At 44.0% G+C, this 26,393-nt stretch overlaps 1 protein-coding gene across 1 annotated transcript; it reads left to right on the top strand.

The window, feature by feature from the left end:
• Positions 1 to 847: 847 nt before the first annotated feature.
• On the top strand, positions 848 to 25,877 carry DGKE (diacylglycerol kinase epsilon). Its single transcript, XM_040640871.1, has 12 exons — positions 848 to 979; positions 1,424 to 1,900; positions 9,709 to 9,868; positions 11,858 to 11,977; positions 13,722 to 13,865; positions 14,134 to 14,291; positions 14,660 to 14,711; positions 15,819 to 15,932; positions 17,172 to 17,243; positions 19,654 to 19,781; positions 20,013 to 20,124; positions 20,500 to 25,877. The coding sequence occupies exons 2-12, from the start codon at positions 1,446 to 1,448 to the stop codon at positions 20,701 to 20,703; spliced, it is 1,719 nt and encodes a 572-aa protein (XP_040496805.1). The 5' UTR covers positions 848 to 979; positions 1,424 to 1,445; the 3' UTR covers positions 20,704 to 25,877.
• Positions 25,878 to 26,393: the final 516 nt, after the last annotated feature.

The raw sequence follows: 26,393 nt of genomic DNA on the forward strand, positions 1-26,393 counted from the left end.
AGGCCTCTTCCCCAAGAAAGGGAATTAGAATCTGCGTTTTAACAAGACCCCCAGGAGCAATGATCTTCGAGAAGTAACTAAATAAGAGACATACCGATGGTTTAATTTGGATTGAAGCTAACTTGGATAACCAACTTAAAGGGATCTCAGTCCCAATTGGCTTTGGGGCATCAAGCAGGTTTCTCTACTGGTTTATACCTTGGTTTTCCTCATCTGGAAAATGGGAATGATAGACTCAGCCTGGTGCCTAGCAAGTGCAGAGATGGTAGCTGAGATGCAGTAAGCCATTATTAATAGGTCTAAATAAATACTTGTCAGGTCTGTTACAACAGGCCCGGCATTCTGCGAGAGCTCGGAGTGCTTGGACCACAGTAAGCCAGCGTGTGTTTAACACTCAGGTGACATCTATCAATTTTTTACTTGGATTGTCCCATTCTTTTAGTATGTAACACTCTCAAAACTGTCAGTTTTCTCCCTTCCATCATTCAAAATTGTGCCAGCTCCCCCCTAGGCCAGACAGTGAGGGAGGTGGGGGAAGTTGAAGGTCATAGATAAGCTTACTGTAAATCATTCACACTAGAACTTCCTATGGCTACAGACCCGCACGGCTCAACCTCGTATCCTCTCTACCGCCCCTACCTTACTGTTACTCCGCCCACCGTTCCTCTCTAAGCCACGCCCACGGCCCCGCCCCTTCCACCCGGCTCCACCCTCTCCCAAGTCCCGCCCCACCAGGCCCGTCGGCCTCCGCGTCCCACCAAACACCTCCGCCCCGCCCCGTCCCGCCCCAGGGCTCGCGCCGTAGGCCCCGCCTCCACCCACGCCCGCGGCCGCGCCGTGGGCCTCGGCGTGCGTGCGGCTGCCTGGGCCCCTCGCTGGCGTCGGCGCCCCGGCAGGCTCCGGAGGCGGGCTCGTGCGCGGGGCGGCGCGAGGGCGGTTCCAGCCCTGGGTCCCGGAGCCGCGCCCCCGCCCACGCGAGGTAGGGCCGGAGAGGCGGGCGGGAACCGGTCGGGAGGCCTCGGGGGCCTGCGGGAGGCCGCGCCCGGCCCGCACGGCTGCGCCCGGGAGCGGAGTGCGGGCCCCGGGGCTAACGGTCACGGACGCTGGCGGCGCCGTACGGCTCACGTGCGCCACCGCGCCAAGAGCTCCGGGCGCCCAGCTCCGCGGCCGCCTCCCCGCCGAGGGCAGCCTCTCCGTTTCTCCGGTGCCCGACGCAGGGAGGAGCGTGACCGCGCTGGGCGCCGCCCGGTCGGCGCGGCTCAGCAGGAGGCTCCGGGGTCGGGCGGCAGGGCAGACGCGGCGCGTGCGCCTCCTTGGAGATAGCGGGGCCACCTGGGCAGACGGTGCCCTCGGGGTCCCCTGAAAGGCGGAGGGCGGGCGGGGACCGCGAGCCCCGGGTGGACCCCGCCTGTTTCTCTCTCAGTTAGAAATCGGCCTTGGACAAGATGGAAGGGGAGAAGCGGCCGGCGCCCTACGAGGGCCTCTTTGCCGACGGGCACCTGGTCCTGTGGACGCTGTGCTCCGTGCTGCTGCCGGTGTTCATCACCTTCTGGTGCAGCCTCCAGCGGTCGCGCCGCCAGCTGCACCGCAGGGACATCTTCCGCAAGAGCAAGCACGGCTGGCGCGACACGGACCTGTTCAGCCAGCCCACCTACTGCTGCGTGTGCGCGCAGCACATTCTGCTGGGCGCCTTCTGCGACTGCTGCGGGCTGCGCGTGGACGAGGGCTGCCTCAAGAAGGCCGACAAGCGCTTCCCGTGCAAGGAGATCATGCTCAAGAGTGACGGCAGGGCCCTGGACGCCATGCCCCACCACTGGATCCGGGGCAACGTGCCCCTGTGCAGCTACTGTGTGGTCTGCAAGCAGCAGTGCGGCAGCCAACCCAAGCTCTGCGATTACAGGTAAGGCCTTTGTGGAGCTTCGCTGCCCCAGAGTGCGGCGTCGGAGTCAGGATTTCATGGAGTGGGCGGAGAGGCCTGCCTTGATCTCCTCAAATGTCCTAAACTGCCCACTTCAAGGAAACAAGCTCATAAACGTGCCTGGTGTTGGACAAGCAGGGCAGCTTTGCGGTAGTCATTTGCCCAGATGATACCTCCATCCCCCACTCCTCAGCCAGCATGCCCTTTTGGGTAATGAAAGTTGGCACTGAACTTGGATCCAGAGGTCTCAAAGTGCTGCAGACTTCATAGCCGCTGTGTATTATATTTTAGCTTTTGTTCCTATTGATTATCTCCATTTTACTTAAGGAGAATCGAAGTATGGACAAATGAGCTTTTCCCTAGACTCAAGAAACTGACCTTCCTCCGTGTGGTATTATGAATGGGCAGTGAAAACGAGTGTCATTCCGTGGCAGATTTGGAAGCATCTTTTTCAAATATAGATATCGCTGCTGTAGTGAAAGAGAGCACTTAGAGGGACTCTGCTTTTGCCAGATGGCCTTCCAGGACATGTAGCATCTCAGACAAGGGTCCTTGGTTAAGCCAAGAATATTTTAGCGGCTTCTAAATATACACACACCTGACCGCACATTAATGTTCTTAAATACTATCTGAAAATATGGGAAGACGTCCTTTGCTGTTGTTAGATATTGGTACTAAGAAGGGAGGCTGCTTTGCAAATCATCTGCTCTCATTTTACAGTTGAGAGAATTTTACGTGGTGGTAAAACAGACGTGTCTGGGATTTCTAACCCCTGGGATAGGGTTAGGGATACCGACATCCTAGCCTTGGCTCAGCCTTAGGTCTGGACATCTTCATCGTCGTGAGTTTTATTTCTGACAAGTAGAAAGGGCCCTAAATGTATTTAGGAACTAAAATAAAAAGCTGACAGTGGATGGCAAGCTAATTTTTTATCTTTATTTTTTATTTTACTTCATCCCTTTTTTTTTTTTAAACTTACCATGAGCACTGTTAGGTCAACACCTATTTTTAAATCTTATTTTTAACAATTTTACGCATCAGCTTTAGACTTAAGAAAAATTTTCAAAAACATATTTTAAACAACTACAGAGTTTTATAACCGTTGATTTTTATTTGGTATCTTTCGAATTTAGATGTTGTCCTTTTGGCATCAGTGAGAGCTAGGTTACCAGCATCTTTAAGTAAATTTCATAATTCTCTCTATAGGTAAGCTGTAGTCTTCAGAAGCTGGGATTGGTTGGAAAGAAGACATGACTTGCATCTTATTCCTTTCCCTTCTTTGTGTCTGTTTAGACTTAGATAAAAATGGCTTCCATAAATATCTTTATTGTGCTTCACGTACTCCCTAACGAATAATCCTAGTGCTCTGATCCTCCGTCCAAATAATCTTAGAAACGTGTATCTGATCCAGTCCCTACTCTGCGTGAACCCTTTCATTTGCTCCCATCACTTACCCTGATGGTCTTTCAGTGTAAACTTCCAGTACTTACCATGGTACCCAGGGTCTTATGTGCTCTCTGGACCCCACCTGCCCTTCTAGGTTTACCCACCACCACCTGCATTGAACTTGCTGTGCCAGCAACACCGAGCTGGCTATGCCTTCCCTAAAATATCACGTTTTTTCGTTCTGCCCTTCTCTTTCTCAAGGCTTTCCTCTCCTGGCTCGCTGCTAGGCATCCTTAGAGACTCGTCTCGTGCCCTTTCCTCCAGCATCCCTTACCTGATCTACTCACCCCCAGGCTCCAGTTTTTCCTTCTCAATGATGACATAACATCCTATATTTCAGTGGCTCTCAAAGTAGGTTCCCCAGACCAGTGGCATTAGCATCATTTGGAAACTTGTTAGAAATGCAAATTCTAGTGTTGCCAGATTTAGCGAACCAAATAAGACACTTGCAATATTTGGGTCAGACTTATACCAAAAAAATTGTTTATTTATCTGAAATTGAAATTTAACCAAACATCTTTTATTTTCCTGGCAACCCTCCTTCCACCCCAGACCCACTGAGTCAGAAACTTGGCCTAGACACCAGCAATCTTTGCCCTAGCAGGCCCTGCAGGTAATTCTGAAGTTGCAGGACCACTGCTCTATTTATGTACCTTTTACAACATCAGCCTCTGTCCTTAATGTTGTGCACAGTAAATGCGATGATCTTTTCCTTGCGAGCTTATTCTTACCAGTTACTGAGCAGTCTGTTCCCAGCATGCTTGAACCCCTCACCCATGGTAGAAACCATCTCTGTATGATTTAGGAAGTGTTTATTATTCCCAGGAGAAAAGAGCATAGTGTCCTGAATGTTCTGCAGTGTTCTGATTTAGCCAATAATGTTATGCAGGATTACTGTCTGCTATGACCTTTTGTAGGAATGAGATATTTCAGAAAAATAAACAAAATAAATATCTATTTAGAACCTTTAAACACAAGCCAGACTGTCCCTCTCTGGATTTTATCCAGCCCTGGCAAGGGCTCCCGCCATGTCTGTATCACGATCTAAGTATGAGACTTAAGGGAACTATAAAGACTCAGGTAATCACGGATTTTAAAGCCTGCAGCCCAGTTAAGCTCTGCAGAACAAGTGACAAAGGCCCTTTAATTTATACTCATTCAGCCATTATTTACTTTTCACATATGAGCATCTATTTTGTGCCAGCGCTGTGCCACATTCTACTTTCCCTGTAGATTTTTTCTCTTGTGTGTATATTCCTGCATCTGCCTCCAACCACTACAATGTGTTTCTGCACCTAGTATCTTACACCCATTCCCTGGTCTTCCTTTTCTTCTTCCCACCTCTCTTCTGACTAAAATAGGGAATTGTGTTATAAGTATTCATGACATTTTTTAAATAAACCTTTGTTCCTCATAGTATTGCCATGTCTTGTTAGGAAAACTTAAGGTGCCTTTTTGCTGATAAGACCTTTACTTCATTACATCCTATTCCCCCCACACACACACTGATAAATGAAACAAAGTTTCTGACTTTGAGCAGGTAATTACATTGGCCACTTTAGTCTAGGCTCTGATCTTAAACTTTATGTTTCTGTGTTCGCTTGTATATATTTATTCATTTCATTCTTTATCTGAAACACTGAAAGATACCAGATCATCTTCTAGAGCAGAGGTGGGCTTCTGTAAAGAGCCAAAACTAAATATTTCAGGCTTTGCAGACACTTACTTAACTCACTGTCCGTCATAGTACAAAACCAGCCCCAGATGTTACATAAATGAAAGGGGGTAGCTGTGCGCCAGTAAAACTTTATCCACAAAATCAGGTGGCACATGTATTTGTAGCTGGCCAACCCCTGCTGTCATGGGAACATCATACACGAACATCACAACCTCACGTGTAGTCCTGCCACCGCCTCCAGCAAACTAAAGAAGAGAGCCGTCACCAACAGATAGCTTTACAGAAAATAAGAAGCGGCGCTGCCAGTAGTTTCTTCTTTCCCCTTATGAAGCTTCTTAAAAAAAAAAAAAAAAAAAAGGCTTCTTTTAAAAAAAAAACATACTCCTGCACAAGAATGGCACATAGGGTGATGCTCTATTGTCTTGGCAAAGGTTTTAATTACATGAAAATGTTCATTTGTCAAAACTCAGCAAATGTACCAATTTGTACATTTCATCACGTGTAAATTTTACATCAAAAGAAAAAAAAAACCTATAAATAAATGATGAAATCTAGGTAATGATATGCCTGATTGGTGAGGTATTTAGGAAGTATCCTGACACCTACAGTTTACTTGAAATACACCAAAACTTAGATGGATTTATAGATGGATAGCAATGTAACAAAGCAATTACGGTAAGGCATTAATGCTGGAGTATAGGTGGTGAGCTTACTTATGTTTACTGTGGGGAAAAATTCTAGTGCAAAACATTTTAAAAAGGACATCATCCTTGTTTTCTGCAATGCTTGTTGAAGTATTGAAAGGTAAAATCTCTTAATGTCTGTAATGCTTTCAAATGATTCAGCAATATATGAGTCACGAGGAAAGAGATAAAGCAACTGTGGGGGAAAAATTAAGAATCAGAGTGAAGGGTTGGCTTAAGGTCATTTTTGCTATACTTTTGACTTCTGCGTAGGTTTAAAATTTTTCAAAGTAAAAAGATAAGCAATGAGTCAATGACATGATTGCTGAAACTAAAATGTCAAGGCATTATTAGTAATGTCTCAGTTTCCCATCAGGTTTGAAATCTAGATCATGGTAAACACTAATCACAAAAGGCACGAAGAGACCAGTCTCACTTCTGAGTATGGTATTTGTAAGGAAAAGTAAAATGTTGCATAGCTAGCAGGCGTTTTGGCTCTGCCTTTACAGAGCCAAGTCTGACAATAGCCATCATTTTAGGTGAAAGAATCTTTTGTGAAATTTATGAGAATGTAGTAAATGATAAAGGTGTCCCGAATCACTGGGGATAGAAAAGACTGTGAATCGTGCTGGGACAGGTACTCTTTGGGGGGAAAAAGTGAGATCTTCATATCACACTATATACCAAAATACACTCCTGATGGATTAAATCAGGGGCTCTTCATTCACAGGTGGATAAGATTCCAAGAAACCCAGACACTTTCATGAGATCCTCAGCGGAACCTGTAGCCCCAGAAGTACTGAGTTAAAGACAGAGAGATGACAACTGAATGGGGGGAACGGGGGAACAATAGGCGAGTGTCGGGTTTGGAAATGGTGAAGGATTTCAGAGCATAACAGCATTTAAGTAAACCACAAAGGGAAATAGAGATCTATCAAAAAATAAACTGAAGTACATTCAAAAGTAAATTTAAAAGGAAGCTGAAACAAGTTTGCACTAAATGTGACAGAAAGAGGTTAATATCCTACATAAGTAAGAAGTGCATGCAGTTATTAACAGCGAGTACAGACGAATATAGGACGTGAATCAATTCACAGAGGCAGACAGAAAAATACTCAGCTTCACCTAGTGATCAAAGACCGCCAAATTATGGGGCGCCTGAGTGGCTCAGTCGTTAAGCGTCTGCCTTCAGCTCAGGGCGTGATCCCAGAGTTCTCGGGTCGAGCCCCGCATCGGGCTCCCTGCTCCACTAGGAAGCCTGCTTCTTCCTCTCCCACTCCCCCTGTTTCTGTTCTTCTTTTTTTTTTTTTAAGATTTTTATTTATTTATTTGACAGAGCGAGACAGCCAGCGAGAGAGGGAACACAAGCAGGGGGAGTGGGAGAGGAAGAAGCAGGCTCATAGCGGAGGAGCCTGATGTGGGGCTCGATCCCAGAACGCTGGGATCACGCCCTGAGCCGAAGGCAGACGCTTAACGACTGCGCCACCCAGGCGCCCCCCCTGTTTCTGTTCTGAACCTCTCTCACTGGTTGTCTCTCTCTCTGTCAAATAAATAAATAAACTCTTTAAAAAAAAAAAACCAAAGACTTCCAAATTAAAACAAAAAAAATTTTTTTCTGTCAAATTATCAAAGAAAAAATTAAAAATACTAATGTGCATGATTAGCAAGTGTTAGATATGATGGACATCTCCACTGACAAGCACGCTGGCCAGACATATCGGTCACTGTATTGTGTATTTGAAACTAATGCACAGATTATGTGTCAGCTATACTCGAAAAAATTATTAAAGAATTATTAAAGAAAAGAATCTTAGGAAAATGCATGCCTTTTGAGTCAGTAACTTGACTTCTAGGATTCCAGAGAAATGATCTCATTTATGTTTATGGTTGTTCTTCATGTTGTTTATACTTAGAAAAATAAACTGTCTAAAGGTCTTATTTTTTTTTAAGGTTAAATAAATCATGGTATATCCATATGATGTGGTACTATATACATTCTTTACAAACCATATTTTTTTCAAATATTCAGTGGCACAGGACAACGTTCATGATAACGTGGAAAGAAAAGTACTATCCAGATATATATACACATCATATCCCTCCTAAAAAATAAGCATATGTGCACAGTAAAACTAAGTACCTCAGAAAGTTAAGAGGAACTGTCACTGCATGATTTTTATTTTCTGTCTTTCTGATACACTGATATTATTTAAAATATAATTTTAAAAGTTTATACTGGGACTTAATGAATATATTCTCGTTTTTCGAAACTCAAGCAGTACAGCAATACGGAAGAATATAGAGCGAAAGGGGAGTGTTCTCATCCCTCAGTCCCACTTTGCTTCCCAGAGGACAGCAGTGTGCAATAATCGAGGGGGACCTTTCGGGTTGTTCTCAGTAACAGTACCCTGTTTGAGAGCAGCGAGCGCACGCAGTGGGTGGGGGTGGTGTACTCGGGCTGCAGGAAGCAGTCCCTTGTGGTTTCTCAGGCTTAGTTTGAAAGCGAGTACTAACAGAACACACGCAAGTTATCTCACAGTTCTCTCTCTAACAGATCCTGCAGATAACACTTCTCTCAGCAGTAAGTAGGACTCCTGAGCAAATAGCAGTGATCCTTGGCAAATCTGAACATCCACCGGAAAAAACAACCTTAAAATAGAAGTCTGAAAGGGTTGACCTTGGGCGAAAGACTTTTATCCTCTTTTTTTTTTTTAATTCATTTAATTATAACCATTATTTTCTGTCGGCCTGCTTTTGTCCATACGGTCAGCTCTGCCTTGTCTGTGAGTGGACTAAATTCTTAGCAGATTAATAATGGAAACCCAGGGCCTTTTCCAGGGCTATTCTCTGCTCGTTCCACACACACACCCAGCCAGCCAGAGAGGCAAATCTGAATGTAAATGTCTTCTGTCTGTATTTCAAATGCAAACATATAGACTAGTTTTGTATTAACTGCCAACAAGGAATTGACTATTATGCTATATTTACTAGAGTGTTCACCCATGGTCATAAGTTAGGAGGTTTTCAAACTGGACAAACTGGACCCTGAGGAACACTTCAAAGACCCAGGCCAGGGGGGCATTAAATTAAGATTCAGAGCCACTGTTCTAGACCCACTTTTATTTATGTGCGTTATGTCCACTGGCATTCACCATGTTACACATAAAAACCGAGTTGTTTATTCATTTTTTAAGTAATGTAACAAAATATTTTAATGAAAATTTAGTGAGAAGAGCTACACTGTTTTACTTTTTTGGTACACTTTTTGGTTTAGAGGCCACCTAGATTCTCATGTCTGCTTCTGCATTGGGTCTGCACACTCCTGAGAGAAGGAAGATGGAACAGCATCTTGGTATTATTATTAAAGTGATTTTTTGTGTGTGTGCCGAATGTAGGGCTTGAACTCATGACCCCAAGGTCAAGACCTGAGCTAAGATCAAGAGTCGGACACCTTGGGATGCTTGAGTGACTCAATCAGTTAAGCGTCTGCTTTTGGCTCAGGTCATGATCCCAGGGTCCTGGGATCAAGCTCCGCATTGGGCTCCCTGCTCAACAGGGAGTCTGCTTCTCCCTCTGCCTCTGTCGCTCCCCCTGCTTGTATGCGCGTGCGCGCTCCCTCGCTCTCTCTCACAAATAAATAAATAAATAAAATCTTTAAAAAAAAGAAAGTTGAACACTAAACTGACTGAGCCACCCAGGCACCCCTTATTATTAAAGTGATTTTAACCTCAGAATCATCCTGAAATGATTTTGGGGGGCCCCAGATCACACTTTAAAAACCACTATTAGATTACACTGCCAAGTATGTTAAACTTGATAGCTCATTTTCACTATTCAGAGACTTATAAATCTTTTATTTGCTAGATTTTATGTCTAATAATGATGAGATTACTATTAATTTTTTTGACAGGAATGATCGGTTTACACATCATTAAAATCATGGTTTAAAATTAATTATTGTCTTTGTTCCTTCCTTCCCTCAGGTGCATTTGGTGTCAGAAAACAGTGCATGACGAGTGCATGAAAAATAGCTTGAAGAATGAAAAATGTGATTTTGGAGAATTCAGAAACCTCATCATCCCCCCAAGTTATTTGACTTCTATTAATCAGATGCGTAAAGACAAAAAAACGGATTATGGCGTGGTAATCAGTTCATTTTTCCTGCTGTAATTGATTTTCATAAAGCCGTTTGAGTCTGTGCGACAGGTACAGGGCGCTGAGGGGAGAACCCTTAGAGCAGCCTGGAGAGCCTGCCCGGCGCTCAGGGCTGTGCCGCAGAGTCTGGCTCTGGAGTCCTTTCATGTCTAAAGGGAAATTGGAAATGTTCTCTTACTGGTTTCTCAGCCACTGCCTGCAGTTCCTGAGTGCACCTCCCTCACCAGCTCCGATGCACTGGGCCTAGGGCAGGTCCTCGGATGACTCAGAGAGCAGGCAGCTTTGAAATTCATTATTACTATCCACGAAAAGAAGACATGGATTTTCCTTACACATTGTTCTAACAGAATTTTTCTACTTGGAACTTTATGTAGGGTGCCTAGAGATAAGTTTTCCTTGCACATGAGGTGCTCCTTACCCATAATTTGAATAATAAGTCAGTGACACTTTGCAGTGTATATGTGTTTGGGAACTGATACGAATGTATCTCTCAGTCTTTATGTAGTTCTTAAGGGGTAACTATAAAAATTTGCATTTATTTCCGACTTGAATATGCCAAAATAATTCAATTATTTTTTTAAAGATTTTATTTATTTATTTATTTATTTATTTATTTATTTATTTGAGAGAGAGAACACACAAGCAGACGGAGGGGCAGAGGCCGAGGGAGAGGAAGAAGCAGACTCCCCTGCTGAGCGGGGAACCTGACTCAGGGTTCAATCCCAGGACCCTGGGATCGTGACCTGAGCTGAAGGCAGACGCTTAACTGACTGAACCACCCAGGCGCCCCAATTGAACTATTTTATTTTGAAATTAAATTTTGTGTCTTTTTCCAAATTAGGATTTTATATCTTAAATGTCATCTTTGTCAGTATTCCTGCCAAAGAAAAAGGCATTTTAAAATTTAAAAGCATTGGGGCACCTGAGTGACTTAGTCAGTTGAGTGCCTGAGTCTTGGTTTTGGCTTAGGTTGTGATCTCAGGGTCCTGAGATCGAGCCCGGGCTCCTCGCTCAGTGTGGAGTCTGCTTGTCCCTCACCCTCTGCCCTGCCCCAGCTCATGCATGCTCACTCTCTCTCTAAAATAAATAAATTAAAATCTTTAAAAAAAAGTTTAAAGCATTATGTTTAATGTTAATGATACATATTTTTTAGACATTCAGTTCCCTAATGTATCTGAATTCAATCTGAGACACTGTGGGGTGAGGATCACCGGGTAAGACTGTGGAACATCTCCATTCATGTTTACATCCACAAGGAGAAGGGGAGAAGAAGGAAATGGACAGATTAGAGCAACAAGAATTTCATTTGACTTTGGCCTTTGTGTAAATATGGATTCTTGAATCTAATTCTGAGCTACGCCATTTTTAATTTTTTTTTTTAATTAAACAACAACAACAACTTGCAAACTAAAATACATTAGAATACATCCAGAGAAGGACAGTCAAGGTAAGAGAGCAGAGAGACTCTGTGAACAGTTGAAAGAACTTAGAGTGGATCACCTCGGAGACAAGACTGATAAAAGATCTAATGCCTCAGGTGTTTGAGCACAAGTTCTGTGGAAGAACAAATAAAATTACTTCTAGTAGCTTTAGGAGGCAAAATTAGAACAATGAAGGAGCCTTATTGAAAGACAGATTTTTAACTCTGTTCCAGTCAAAACTTGCTAACAATTTGAGTTAGTACTGGAATGGGCCACCTTGTTAGTTCCTTCCTACATGAGTATCCAGGCATCGCCAGGTGATTTATCTAGAATAATGGAGAAGAGAATGAATACAGTAGGTGCAAGTTAAATTATTCATCTCTTGTGTTCACTTTCCATTCCTAGAATTCTTTGTCTTATATATTGTATTCATTGTACTGGGATAGTTGTGCTTCTCCCAGCAAATTTACAGCACTGTTGTTACCAAGAAATGAAAATGTTATTGTTCACCATCTTTGAGATATTAAACCCTTTTCACTCGCATTAATTTTTTTAGCTAGCCTCCAAGCTTGGAAAGCAGTGGACCCCGTTAATAATCCTGGCGAACTCTCGTAGTGGAACTAACATGGGAGAAGGGCTGCTGGGAGAATTTAGGATCCTCCTAAACCCAGTCCAGGTAACTAAAGAGAAAAGTTTCCTTCTGTATTAATCTTGTAGTGTTTAGCCTTTCTTTTTCCCTAAGTTGTGGTTAATGTTTAAAATAGTCATCACTCAATTATAGAAAGAATTTAAAAAGTATCAAGCCATTCAGATATACGGAGAAAGAGGTGCTTTTGTGGTGGGGTATAAAATGATGTGGCAACTTTAGAAAACAGTGCAGCAATTTCTTGAAAAGTTAGACATAAATTCACCCTACCACCTGCCAATGCCATTTCTAGCAACTGACCCAAGGGAAATGAAAGCATGTTCCGCAAAAACTTTTATGCAAACGTTCATAGCAGCGATATTCATAATAGCCAAAAAGTGGAAACAACCCAGGTGTCCATCGGCCGGCAAATTGATAAAACCAGATTTGTCCCCACACAAGGGAATGTAACTCCGTGATAAACAGAGACGTACTGATGCATCCATGCTACCAGGGCTGAGCCTTAGAAACATGCTGAGTGAGGGTGGTCCGGCGCACGGACCCAGGGAGGCTCTGCTTACCAGGCCTGTCCCGAAAAGGCAGGTGCAGGGATAGCGGAGGGGAGTGGCTGCACCCAAGCCCTGAGGGGTCTTCTTGGAGCAGTGCAGGTGTTCTAACCCGGATTGTGGTGGTGGTTGCACAACTCAGTAAACTTACTAAAAATCATTTAATTGTTCACTTTAAATGGGTTCACTTTAAGTAAGCATTTTGTTACATGCGCATTATACCTCAATTTAAAAAAACAAGAATATAAGGCTCACAGCATTGAGTTTACATGGTAGTAGTTTCTACTTCGAAAAACGTTTATAAACCACCCATGTAATGATCAGAAATGCGGTAACGTTTTTCCTTCCGATTTGTATTTTTCCCCTTCGACATCGTACAACTTAAGGAGACTACAAAAATCATAAGGAAAGAAAATCACCTGCAGTTTCCCCACACGAACACATCTGTTGTTTTCATTTGTCCGTGTTCTTTCCATGAATTATCTGTGCATCTCCATATTAACACTACAGTAACAATAAACTAGATTAAAAATTTGTATTGTTTTCATTACTCAAAGAATATCTATGGTGTGATAGAGTCTTCATAATTACACATGTAATGATGAGGATAATTAACTGAACGGATATAGCATGTTTATCCAGTCTCCTGCTGCTGGAGGTTGAGTTTGTCTCTGAGATTCTACAACTGCAAATAATGCCACACTGAATACTTTTATAAACAGGCATTTTTGGTTTTTGAAGTATTTTCCTAGATCCCTTACAGAATTATAGGTATCAAGGATCCCTGCATCTCTGTGTCACTTTACACATACTGCGAAACTGTTTCCCAGAAACGTGCACTAAATTGCACTAGTAATGAATTTGAAAAATCCAGTATAAAGCATGAAATACTGGGCAAAGATGAACTTAGCACATCCCGGTTTCTTGAGAACAGGAAGGAGGCAGTGTTGTATCACGGACACACCACAGGATCGAATTTGTATGTCAGCACGTAATTATTGGGGAATCGCGGCCAAGTTCCTTAACTGCCCTGCGCCTCAGCTTCCCGGGCAACAGAGTGAGGCTCACTCGTTGTGAGCAGGGTCGGTGTCGGGCTGCTCCGTGAGGAGCGTCAGGAGTCCGCATACCGTTCAACGCATCGTAGCCGGGACTGCTCTTCAGCCGTGTCCGCACTCATCTGGAGGGACGGCACTGGATAAAAATAATTTTTCCTTTTCTTTCATTTCTAGGTTTTTGATGTAACGAGAACTCCCCCCATCAAGGCCTTGCAGCTTTGTACGCTTCTTCCCTATCACGCAGCCCGAGTGCTTGTCTGTGGCGGGGACGGCACCGTGGGCTGGGTCCTGGACGCGGTGGATGAGATGAAGATTAAGGTATCGGTCTTTGAGACCCACGAGCCTTTCACAGCAGCGGCTCCGAGGCCGTGATGCGGCCTTCGGGCTGTTCCGTACTCCGCCGAGGAGTGTTAGGAGACATTGCCAATTTTGAGTTCCGTGGTGAAGCGGTTCCTATAACCTTCGGGAGGCCATACAGTCGTTGCGTTGGTGTCTTTTCTTTCTTGGGTCTGTGAGTTTTACCAAATACTGGGAGCCAACAAGCGGTCTGAAGAGACAAAGCTAACATGTACCTCCCGTTTTCTAGGGACAAGAAAAGTACATTCCCCAGGTTGCGGTCTTGCCTCTGGGAACAGGCAACGATCTGTCCAACACCCTGGGCTGGGGCACGGGGTACGCAGGGGAGGTCCCGGTCGCGCAGGTCTTGAGAAACGTGATGGAAGCGGACGCTATTAAACTAGACAGGTGAGTGGCACTTCCCCCACCGGTGGACTTCTGGAGCCTCGGGAATGTCGGTTGGTTTAAAAGTGAAGACTCGGGTAGCTGGCCTGCGTAGTCTGAACGTAAGACTGTGTCAGCTGCGCCCATCCGCAGGTGCTGGGCTTTTATTTTGTTGTTGTCTCTTGCGGTGTCATTGAGGGACTGGAGTCACACCGGGCTGAGGACTTACCGCAGAATTTGTGTTGTCACTTCGAAACGTGCTTATTTTTTCGAATGCTGTTTTCATAGAAGAACCTCATCTCCAGGCGTCCGGAGTTGACTGGTAATAATTATAGTTGACTGACGGTTAATTTGGTGATAATCACCTTTGTTTTTAAATTTCTGTTTTTTAGGTGGAAGGTTCAAGTAACAAACAAAGGGTACTACAATTTAAGAAAACCCAAGGTATGTGTCTAGGGCCTCCGTTGCACGCGGTTTCGGCAGCCGTGAGGGAGTGGCCCCTGTACGTGGGTGGCACGGTGCTGGGGTACAGAGACGCGGTGCTTACTGCCTCCGGGGCCGCTCGCAGAGCAGAAGAGAAACCCACACGCTCAGCCCCCACGTCAGCTGTGGGGGGAACAGACAGCAAGGGCGCTCCGTGCCTCCCCGGCAGATCGGGCAGGAGAGATTTCAGGGGAAGTGACATGTGAGGTGGTCCTTACAAGGTAAACACAATTTAGATCAACAGAGAAAGGAGCAAAAGACTCTCCAGGCAGACGAAAGAGATCCCGGAGGATGCAGATCCTGGGTAGCAACTACTGCAGAGACGGCAGCTCCGTATTTTCTAGCAGATGGAGCTGGGGATGGAGCGAAAATAGCCTGGAAACCTGCATGAGGGCAGAACAAGGGGCCTCTCAGCAGGAAGACAGTCAGAAGACGTTCTAGAGGTGGAATTGAGGGAGACCTGGCAGCTGGTCAGTATTAGGGGAGGAGAGAAGATACACATCATACCACAGTTTTGGTTGTTGCAGCTGCATGTATGGAAATGACATTAACTAAGATAAGAAAAAGTTTCAGGTTTGAGTAAGAGGAAGACGAGTTAGATTTGGGGCACATCAGTGTCGAGGCTGTGGCACGTTGGACAGGACTTGGAAATGCAGGCTTAGTGCTCAGGAGCGAGACAGCTGGAGGTGGACACGAGGGGTCCGTGCAGGGTGGGAAATAGATGAAGCGGGGACCCTGCGAGCTGCAGTGAAAATAAAAAGCACAAGTGATGGGAACACAGGCGTGGAAAGCCCGGAAGCAAAGCAGAGCCGGGCTGGACGGTAAGATCTGAGGCATAGCATACTGACCAGAACAGCAAAGTGAAATGCATATGGATTGCTACCAGCCTTTGAACTGAAGCTTTATTTCTGGAAACTTCACTGGATAGTATCAGCTTTAAGTGAAAAGTCAATGCAGAAAGTATTAAATCTTCACAGAGAACATAAAGACTAAGAGTTACATATTTAACATATGTCGCAGGCTTAGACTGAAGCCTAATCGGTTCCTCCCTCTTACCCCTTTCCACAGGAATTCACAATGAACAACTATTTTTCCGTTGGACCTGATGCTCTCATGGCTCTCAATTTTCATGCTCATCGTGAGAAGGCACCATCTCTGTTTTCTAGCAGAATTCTTAATAAGGTGTGTTGGATAAAATAACATTTCCTGCTTATCACCGAAGGTACAGTAAAAATCAATAGTTTAATTCTATCTAGCATTCTTTCAAGTAGATTCAGATAGCACTTACTTATGGAAGCATTTACCTGCTCTGTTTTGTGTAAGACTGTCAAATTAGATCCTTAAATGTAATTTTATCACAGTGTTTTATAACTCTGACCAACTTTTTATAATTCAGAGAACGTTTTACAGCACATTTTGTTTAGGTGGCAACTAAATGGAAAGATACGTGATCGCTTATCTTATTTAAATGGCAGCTAAAACTGGAAAGAAATTTTAGGCAGGAGAAAGTTTGGGTGAAGCCGTTAGAGGAAAAAGAGATTCCGTTAGCTTCAAAAAAACTCCAGAATGGCGGATGACGTAAGAGAAGGAACAATTTGTTTACCATGGCTTTTAACTACAGTCGTCACTCTGATTTCTAGTACAAGTGATTTCCTTTGGTGGAAGTTTGGTTTTGGAATTTCTTTTTTAAAGATTTTATTGACTCATTTGAGAGAGACAGAGAGCACAAGCAGAGGGAGAGGGAGAAGCAGACTCCCCACTGAGCAGGGAGCCCGATGCGGGGCTCCATCCCAGGACCTGGAGATCATGACCTGAGCCGAAGGCAGACGTTTAACCATCTGAGCCACCCAGGCGCCCCCTCTCATTTTTTTTTTTCCAAGGACTTTTGGTGATTGAGCAGCAGGATGTGAAAATTAAATGCAAAACAGTTTTTCTCCTGGTTTTTTCACAGATATTTTAAATTAGGAGTCCCTTTTATTCATACAGTTCCTAAGGCAGTAAGTGTTGCTGTTTGTATGATTAGTAATTAACATCTGTGCTTCCATCAACCTTTCTGTATTCAAAAGTGATTATAAAATGTTCATTAGATCGATCTGTATTCCTTTCAGTAAGTAATCTGAAGTACTAGAAAAAGGTAGAATTTTCTTATTTGAATATAGTATTTCTTTATAAAATGCAGCTTTTTGGATAAACTGGCAGAAAACACCATTTAGGCACGAACCACTCCTGTCTCACATTCCCCCTGAGAAATGGGCTAATTCAGCTCAAAAGTAATGGTGCCCATTCTTCCCACTAGAATCCGGTCCACTAAGGAAACACGGCTGGAAGGGCATGTCAGGAAACTGTGCAACAGTGTCTTTGTCTTGCTTACAGAGCTTGTTACGTTGCTTTAATATCCCCTTTTCTGTCCATTTCTCATAGGCTGTTTATTTATTCTATGGAACCAAAGACTGTTTAGTGCAAGAATGTAAAGATTTGAATAAAAAAGTTGAGGTAAGCTTTTAAAGTTTTAGGTGATCTCTGAATTATAAACATTTTTTTAACAGAAGTACTGAATTTTCTGTTAACATATTTTGCTAACGTACATGGTGTATTCATTGTGTGCCAGGCATGTTATTAAGTGCTTTATACATATTATCCTCCTAAATTGTCACCATTATCCTGTAAGGCAGGTACTATTACATTCCCATTATGCAGAGGAGAAAATTGTGTGAAATTAAGTAATTTGCCTAAATTCACGCAGTGTCCAAATACACACATAAACCAGGATTTGAACCCAGGTTTATCCAAGTCCAGTCTGTTTAGCTGATGCTGGACAGCTTCCATTCGTACTTGATGACAAATGTGAAGCAGTCTCACACTGTGCCTGACTCGTCAGGGACTCAGTGAAGTTTAAACGCAGGATGCGATTTATATCATGGTTGTGATGTATCGATCTTTCTCGCATACTAAAGCAGAGTAAAGATGCATGAGCAGTAAAAGTAGGGTATTAACAAGTGCTTATTGCTGCTGTATCCCTAACATCACGATATGGCAAAGCCTTGTCTGTAGTCCTTGCTTGCTTCCAGAAAGAATCCGTAATGGGTGCGTGTGCCAACAAAGACATGAATACAGAGAAACCTAGAACTAGTAAAATAAGTCAGAGGGAAAGAGCCAGGCAGACAGCTTGGGAAGAGAGAGAACAAGGAGCAGGGAACACGAGGAGCCTGATGATACATAGGCCAGGGAAGGCCATGGCCGTCAGACTCACACTGAGTTCACAGACTGCAGCCGCGGGACAGGACGAACGGCAAGATTTGCCATAAAAACAGTTCCCTTCCGCTTTATCGTATTTCTTTTATCCTGGGCTCTTATAGCATTGGTAGAGTGAAGCAAACATGGTAACACTTTACTTTTGTGTATGTCTGATATTGTATTTATGCAAAATTTATTTGTGAAGCCACCTACCAAATGCCAGGCACTGTGTTAGGTGCTGGGGATACGTTGATAATCCCTGGCACTCACTAAGTTTACGGTGTGGAGAGAAGGGAGGACATTTAAACCACGTTGCAGTACAGCATGAGGGGTGACATGATATGGAAGGTATTCGGTCTTAGGAGAATAAATAAGAGCAATGCACAGCCCAGGGGCTGGAGAAACTGTCTAGGGAAAGTGACTGAAAGCAGTGTCTGGAAGAAGTGACAAGGTGGAATCTAAAAATTCAGTAAGAAATAGCTAAGTGCAAAAGGAGGGGAAAGTTGTTTGAGGCTGGGCAACCCTTTTGGGTCCACTCCCTCTCCGGGAGCTTTTTACTCTATCATTCAATAAACTTTATCGCTCAGTAAACCTTGCTTTGCTGCCCCATCCCCAAAAAAGAAAATTGTTCTCGGCTAAGAAGAGCATGTGCAGAGACCCAGAAGAAGAACCTGGTGTGTTTGCGTGAGTTCAAGCTGGAGGACGGCTTGCGGGAGGGAAAGTGGCGAGAGCTGAGGCCAAATCTCAGAGGGTCCGTATTGGCCTGTTAAAGAACTTGGATTTCATCCCGAGCATAAGTCAAGCACTGAAGGGCTGTCATCAGGGAATGGCAGCACCCATCACACTGCTCGGAGAGGGATGAGGAGGAGGACAGAGCCCGTAGGAACANGTTAGGGAAGAGCGGGGAGGGTGTGCGGGACTGGGAGTGATGGAGACGGTAGGTACTTAGAAGTGGAGGGTAAAGGTGAAGAAGCCAAAGCTGACCCCAGCTTTCTGGCTTAGGCACCTGGGGCTGGGGTGCTCTCTCCTGGGCAGTCGATTGTCTCGGCCACAGAGAGGATGCCTCACGTGAGCTCAGTGCCGTGCATGGGAGTTTCAGGGGCCGCAGTTGGCTGGAAGTGTATTATGGGCAGTAGGTCACGCAGATCTGGCCCAGTCCTCTTCTGGACCAGCAGGCTAGCGCTGTCAGCATGAGGGAGCAGTTCACGACATGTCAGGGGCTGAGCTTTTCCTCCGGTCTGCAGCCTGAGAAGAGCGAGGAGCCTAGCACGTAGCCAGCAGGTGGCAGGAGGCAGGGCTCTCGGTAGTGACTGAGGAGGGAACCCAGGGAAGGAGAGTCCGGCCCCTGGCAGCGAAGGAAGGGAGTAGTTCGGGAAGAGTGTCGGGTGCTCCTGGAACAGCACATGAGAGAAGGCTGGGAAAAGATACTGAGACTCAACAAAAATTGTGCTATTCTACCTTGGTAAAAAATTTTTAAAATGCTCTAATTAATGTATTATAATAAGCACTGAACAGGAAGGCAGATTCCTTGGGGGGCAGTAGGTAGGCAGTAGTCTCTTACACGTGCGACTCTGACGTCCTGCGTGGATGGAAATGGATGTGAATCTTGAGTGGCTGTGTCTGGAAATAGCACGCCCCGTGGTAACGAACTGCTCGGATTTCTTTAAAGCTAGAACTGGATGGCGAGCGAGTCGAACTGCCCAACCTGGAAGGTATCATAGTTCTGAACATCGGATACTGGGGCGGTGGCTGCAGACTGTGGGAAGGGATGGGAGACGAGACTTACCCTCTGGCCAGGTGGGTACATTGGTGGTCGCATTTGGTATGTCATCTTGCCTTTAAAGCAGCTTGTCCCTTGTTCTCGGTACACTGTTCATATTTTCTCTTCTGATTTTGTTGTTTGCATACCTCATTAATATGAATGTTTAACCAGCTGAGTGTCCGCCTCTGCGAGAACGTAGTTGTCCTCACGTGGCTGATTTTCCTTCTTTGCCTCACACAGTCCGTGTTTCCCTTCTGCACCCGTAGGCATGATGACGGTTTGCTGGAGGTCGTTGGGGTGTACGGCTCTTTCCACTGTGCTCAGATCCAAGTGAAACTGGCAAACCCTTTCCGAATAGGCCAGGCGCACACCGTGCGGGTAGGTGAGCTGTTGCTCTGCGGTTCCTACGTGCCGTGACTGCTTGTCCCAGTCCATTTCCAAGCCACTAATCTGTAGAAGATCCGCCCTCTCCAGCTTCCCTTGAACACTGCTTTTCAGCCGCACTATTGCTCGGCCTCCACCAAAGGCTTGGGTGTGATGGGGAGGAAACGGGGTGTGGAAGAAACAAAGCTTTCAGTGGAACAGAATCCCATAAACGATGAGTAAAGAGATATTCAGATTAATTTTCTAAGAACAAAATGCTAAGAATTGTCCCTAAGAAGGGTTAAGGGACTGTGGACGATAGCACTAAGGAAGACCTTTCTGAACTTCACGGGACTGACTTTTTTCTAATTTTTTGTTCCCTAACACCAGTTGATTTTGAAGAGCTCCATGATGCCAATGCAGGTGGATGGGGAGCCGTGGGCCCAGGGGCCCTGCACCGTCACCATTACTCACAAGACACACGCACTGATGTTGTATTTCTCTGGAGAGCAGACAGATGACGACATCTCCAGTACTTCAGATCAAGAGGACGTAAAGGAGACGGAGCTGACGGACGAGGAGACGCAGGGTTAGAGGGGACCTCGCACACAAGTAGATAACGTGGTCGTCCAGAAGTGAGAAGTTGCCTGTCAGCTGTTCAGTCTGAACTTCACCTTCACCGGTAGTATAATGGGGATACATTTATGTAAATAGCATTCCAAAAACAGCCAAATTCCAGTTGTTTACAGACGCCTGTTCCTTTTTCAGCAAAACACCCCAGTCGTATTGGACTAACTTTAAAAAGTCACAGAACGTTAATTACTCGAAGGTGAGGTGTTTCTCGTGGCTTTTTGTTTGAGGGTGGGACTCACTCTGAGCCATGCGCCCTCATTCCTTATTCTTGAGTACACATTTGATGGACACGTTACACGTCCGGCAAGAAGTAGGTGGAAAAATCATTGCCATCTTAATTCTTAACATTTTAAAAATGAACCTGCTTTTTTGAAAGATGATTCGTGTCAAACCAGCCCGTGTAATGCAGGCTCTTCTCCTGCGGCTTGTCTCTGAAGACCTCCTACAGCCCAGCCCCGAGTGGATCCGGAAGGATCTATTTCCAGGAAACCTACAAGGAGAAGTGTTAAAGAAAGACAGTACTTAAAGTTTTGTTATAATTCTTATCTTGAGAGCATTTTCAGACCCCCAAATGTTGCTTGCTTAACCCTGTTAATGACCACGTTGAGCTGGAATTCAGCCCTGTGTAGCCGGAAGAAAACCACGTAGGTGAATTGGTAAAGATTAACATTCAGAGCACTTTGGATTGGAAGTGAGGGTTTCCAGTCTAGACTGTTGACCAGTTTCTCCTGAGTAAAAGACAGTATCAACAATTCAGAAAAAGTACTGCGGAAAATTTATTAGCCATAGTAGTTGCTCAAAAAAAGTTCAGTAATGATTGGTAACTTCTAAAAGTTCAGTGGTCTTGTAGTATTTTGAAGAACAGTAGTCTTTTATATCCAAAGTACTTACCAGAAATCCCCTTGGGGAAGCAGACAGAATCCTGTGCTAAAATGTGTATATCATATTTATTTTAAAATGAGAGAGATATTTTTTTATTTATTTATTTTCTTCATTGTGGTATACTTGTGTTTAGTGTTTACAATACATGGCTTTATTTAATAAGTTAAATTTATCACATAAATTCAGCTAGTCACAATCAGAAATGTAGCCTATGGACTAAGTAATTAAAACCCATAATTTAATTCTCCTGACATATATATTACCCAGATAGTCTCATTCTTCAGAAATATTAATATGTTTTTTAAAAAGGGGAATGAAAGCACTGGCAAACAACTTTTGCGTAACTGAAAGTTTCATTTCATTCTTTTATCTGACCCTCGTTTGCCAGAAACTTACTGAAGGGCTAGTCTTATGGTTTCCCATTAGAGGGCGCTCTGCTGGTGTGAACCGACCTGCTCCCTCAGGCCAGTGAGGCAGACCCATTGGGCCTCCAGCCTGGTGTTTTTCTAACAAATGGCCCGTTTTGTGGGCTTGGTGGTCTTTCATGACGTTAATCCCTGAAAGACTAGAATGTATCCCCCAAAACACCATTAGCTTCCTTTAAGGATCTGTTATGGATCTGTCATCCATGAATTGTCATAAATTTCATTCACCCTCAGGCTGAGGCCATGTTTTGAAGGAAAAACTTAGTAGTGATACAGTAGTCAGTGCATTTTATATACAAAATACTTCTTTTCTGCTTAAATTAACCTCTTCCAGATCTCAGTAAGAGATGTTAAATTCTAGTATTGAAAGATTTTTTGAGCAGATCTGTTTTCACCTTTTTCATACACCTTCATCAAGGTTGATGGGAGAGTTTTATAGATTTTCTTTTATGGGCTGATCATGTTTTGAGTATAATGAATGAATTTTATTCCTTAACTCATGGTCACCATTGTTACAGATGTCATGTTTTATAAATACACTGTTAAATTCACTTTGCTTTAGGCTGCAATGTATGTATAATATAATTCCATAGTACTAATTGTAGAATCAAAGTAGATAGTTTGGGATATCAGAATTAAAATAACCAAAATAACTAGGGTTTTTTTGTTAAAACTATACTCTAACCATGATGTTACATTGCATTTAGAACAGGTCTATATGTAACTCCCTCGTGTATTTAAACAAATTGTTTTTTCAATTTTCATAATCCAGTGAGGTTTTTTCCCTGCTGACCCTTTGTGAAGTTTCTCTGTTGCCTTATTCAGTCATTGAGACTTACTTTCATTTAGGAAAGTTATTTCTGAATACCATAGCATAAAATACCATTTTAGCAAAGTCCATTTACTTTTTAGGCACATGTACCCAGCATTTCAAATAAATGGGTAGGCATAGGTCTTGTTTTAAATAAGGTCCGTTTACAAGGCTCATGTTTGCAAGTTACACGTTAGAGTAGCAGACGTCGACGTCAGCGGGGATTCTGTACTTTGCAAAAATAATTTGCCATAATATTTTCCTGTTTCATTTTAAATCGTCTTGACGTAATAACAAATTCTACATTCTCAGGAAGGAATATATGAAGTAGAGCATATCTCCATGTCTGTTCTCAGATTCCTCTCGTCCTTTGCTGTCCTGGTGCATTCCTAACTCTTTCAGCTTAGCGGCTCGAACACTGACTACCTGGCAGCTCTTACGGATCCCATAAGTAGATGGTGATCATTTCAGTGCTTTGTTAGGTTCAGTACAAGTCAAACTGACTTATGTTTTAAAATACAGGTTGTCTGATAGTGAGATTACACGACCTTAAATGAGTTTTAGGTTTTCTGCAACAATTCGCTGTGAACCCTTAATGTAGCCAACGTTTATAAAAATTTTATAGTCAAAATTATTTATTTTTATTTTTGTAGGGTGTGTCAAACCTGTAGTATTTGCTTTTTGAAGTATGTTTGCCTACTTAGAGTTGTAAAATATTCTGTGACTCAGAAATTGTAAAGTCCTTTTTGCGTTGTAAAAATGAATACTACCAGCATGTCAAAAGAAAAATAGTTTGCATTTGTAATATAAAGTACAATTGTATTTACTGTATATTATGGAATTTTAAATTTTCACTAACTAGAAAACTTTAAAGGTTATATTAATTTACAGATTCATGTGGATCCGAATACATAATTTTTACTTGTTCGGCCAAAAAGGTCAATTGAATAGGTGATAGTTTTGTGTGGTTTTTCCTTGAAATGACAATATTGAAGCAAGAACCAGCACTTTATAATCGGAATTTTTTTAATTCTACCTAATTTTGGACCATAGAATGTAGGTAGATTTATTTTCAAAAATACGTAGGAATTTAAAAAGAAAAAAAGAGTGTTGTTCTCTGTCCCAATAATGAAGGTGTGTTCTCTGCGACAAGATGGAAGAAGTGGTTTGGGTTTTGCTTTTAAAGTATGCCCCTGCCTTTCTCAGATTTTCCCTTTAAGGCCCGTCTCCTGTTTCTCAAAATGTGATCCGCACATTGTCCGCAGTGGCGGAAGCCCCTGGGCTGCTGACGGCCTCTGATGCCGAAGCCCAGGCCCTGACTTGAGTGTCTCTGGAGATGGGACGCAGATCTCTGGTTTTATGCACAGGCGCCTGTGTGCCCGTGATGCGCGCTGACAGTCCGTACCTCTTGTGCTCACCCGGGGCTTTTGCTGGATGGATACCTGGCGGAAAAATGGAATTAGTTGGATTTTCTTAAAATTGTTTTGCCTTCACTCCACTGTGTTCTTCCCCCCGAATCATTCTTCTAGAGGAATTCTATGAATAGTTTGTTGATATCCTCTCCAAATTCATGTATCCGTCTAGACTCGATTACATAAAAATGGGTAGCCTCAGATCCTTCCGTGGAAGCAGATTTTGGACTGTGATCCATGTTGTCCCAGAGAACAAGCAGGCTGGGGGCCCGTGCGGTGGACCCCCAGGGGCTCCTGCTCTCTCACTTCACTCAGTGCAGCCCCCTGCTGGACGCTGCTTCAGGTCAGATGCCAGTAGATAAAATTCTTCCTCTTTTTGAAAAAAAAAAAGGATTCCACTTGTTTTTTAAGGGTTTGGAAGCCACTACTCTAATGATTTTTGTCACCTGGTTCATTTTCTGCTGATTTGTACATATTCAGAAACGTCATGTTTTTTGGTGAAAAATAATTAGAAGGTCTTGGTTGCTGCTTAGAATATGACCGTTTGGCTATTTCTCAAGTTTTAAAGGCATTTTGTTGAGTAGTGAAGCACTGGCTTAACCTTTGTTCCTCCCATTTCTAATTTTAGTGTAGAAATGGTCTGAGTATTTAGTTAATTTTAGTTCTCTAAATGCACACACACATACATTGACCCCCCCATGGCCCTGTCATCCGTGCATGAGGCTTGCGGTTATCAAAAAGGTACATCCCTTTTTGATGGGATCCAAAGAAAGAATCCAAAAATGTCCCTCTCTCGTACAGAAGTTCGTAAAACTTAAATGATTGACCTTAGTCACCTGCAGAAACGTCTGAAGAAAGTGAGTCACCTAGAAGCTGTAGATAGAAGTGTATTGCTGATACTAGATACTTCCTCAGTCTGTGCGGCTCACTTCTGGGCTGCCTCGCCACTCAAGGGAAGCGTCCACACAGAACACACTGAGCAAGATGAACCGTAGGAAATTTCCACTGTGCGGTGCTTTCTGGTGACCGGTGTGGAAAGTTGAAAAGGAGAGCTGGGAAGTTAGGTCGCTGCCCTTGTTCCACTCACGCTGTCCAGGCAACAGGGCACCCGTCACAGGCGCAGACTGTGCGACATGTGAGAACATTCCTGCTGGAAGGGTGGCCACGCTGTAGTCGAGGCCAGTGGCTCATCAGAACATTTGATCTCATTCCTCTGGTTCGGGCTCTGGCAGCAGTCTTTCTCTGGAATTTGATCTGCTTGAATGAGCCCCCCAGACGATGGGCATTCTGATTTCTAATTCTATTTTAAGCGCCTTCAGAGCAGCCTGGATCCTTGGCCCTGATCACTCGCAGTGAGCCGGCTGAACTGGCTCTGAGCCCACAGGGTCAACCTGGATGGCAGCCAGCCGGCCTTTGCACTTTGTCCCCCTCCCCTGGCCACTGTGCCACATACCTACCACTTAAGTACCCTGCGTTACTCACTGTGTTGTGTTTGCTCTGTATTGTCGTGGTCAACGCCTACAGACAGAGAAATGTGAATTAAAGCATTTGATATGTTGGAAACGTTTGCTTGTTTTTTAATAAAATTCAAAGTGCAGCACTCCAGAAAGTATGATCCTGTGTTGTTTTTTTGACATAACAGGGAGATAAAATAAGCAGCTTTGAATTAGTTTCGCAGCTGATGGTCCTTGGTCTACAGCAGGACCAACCGTGGCAGGCTCTGGGTCCGGTGCTTGTGGACAGAAAGCAGAACAGAAGATTCCTACCGCGTGGTTTTTGTAGCCTGGGGCAGAGTATACAAACTTGAATGCACGTTCATCCTTGATATCTTTACCCAGAAGTCGGTTTTTAACAAATTCTTTGAAATAAAAATTCACTGTTCACTTGCCTACCTCTTACCCAACAGACACCGCCAAGCCCGGCGTACCTTTCCCTGCTCAGCCAGCTTCGACAGGAATTACCCCGCTCGGCAACGCCCACCGCGGTCACAGGGGAGACCCCACGAACCGAGGAACCCCGGACAGGTCCGTGTTTTGACTTCCCTGCTAGGTGCTTTTCCTTACTTTCATCTCATTCCAATCCGCGGTGCTGCGAGTAGACCTTACCGAGTCCGTATGACAG

Source organism: Ursus maritimus, unplaced genomic scaffold (genome assembly GCF_017311325.1).
Source record: "Ursus maritimus isolate PB19 unplaced genomic scaffold, ASM1731132v1 scaffold_24, whole genome shotgun sequence".
In the NCBI taxonomy this organism is placed as follows: Eukaryota; Metazoa; Chordata; class Mammalia; order Carnivora; family Ursidae; genus Ursus; species Ursus maritimus.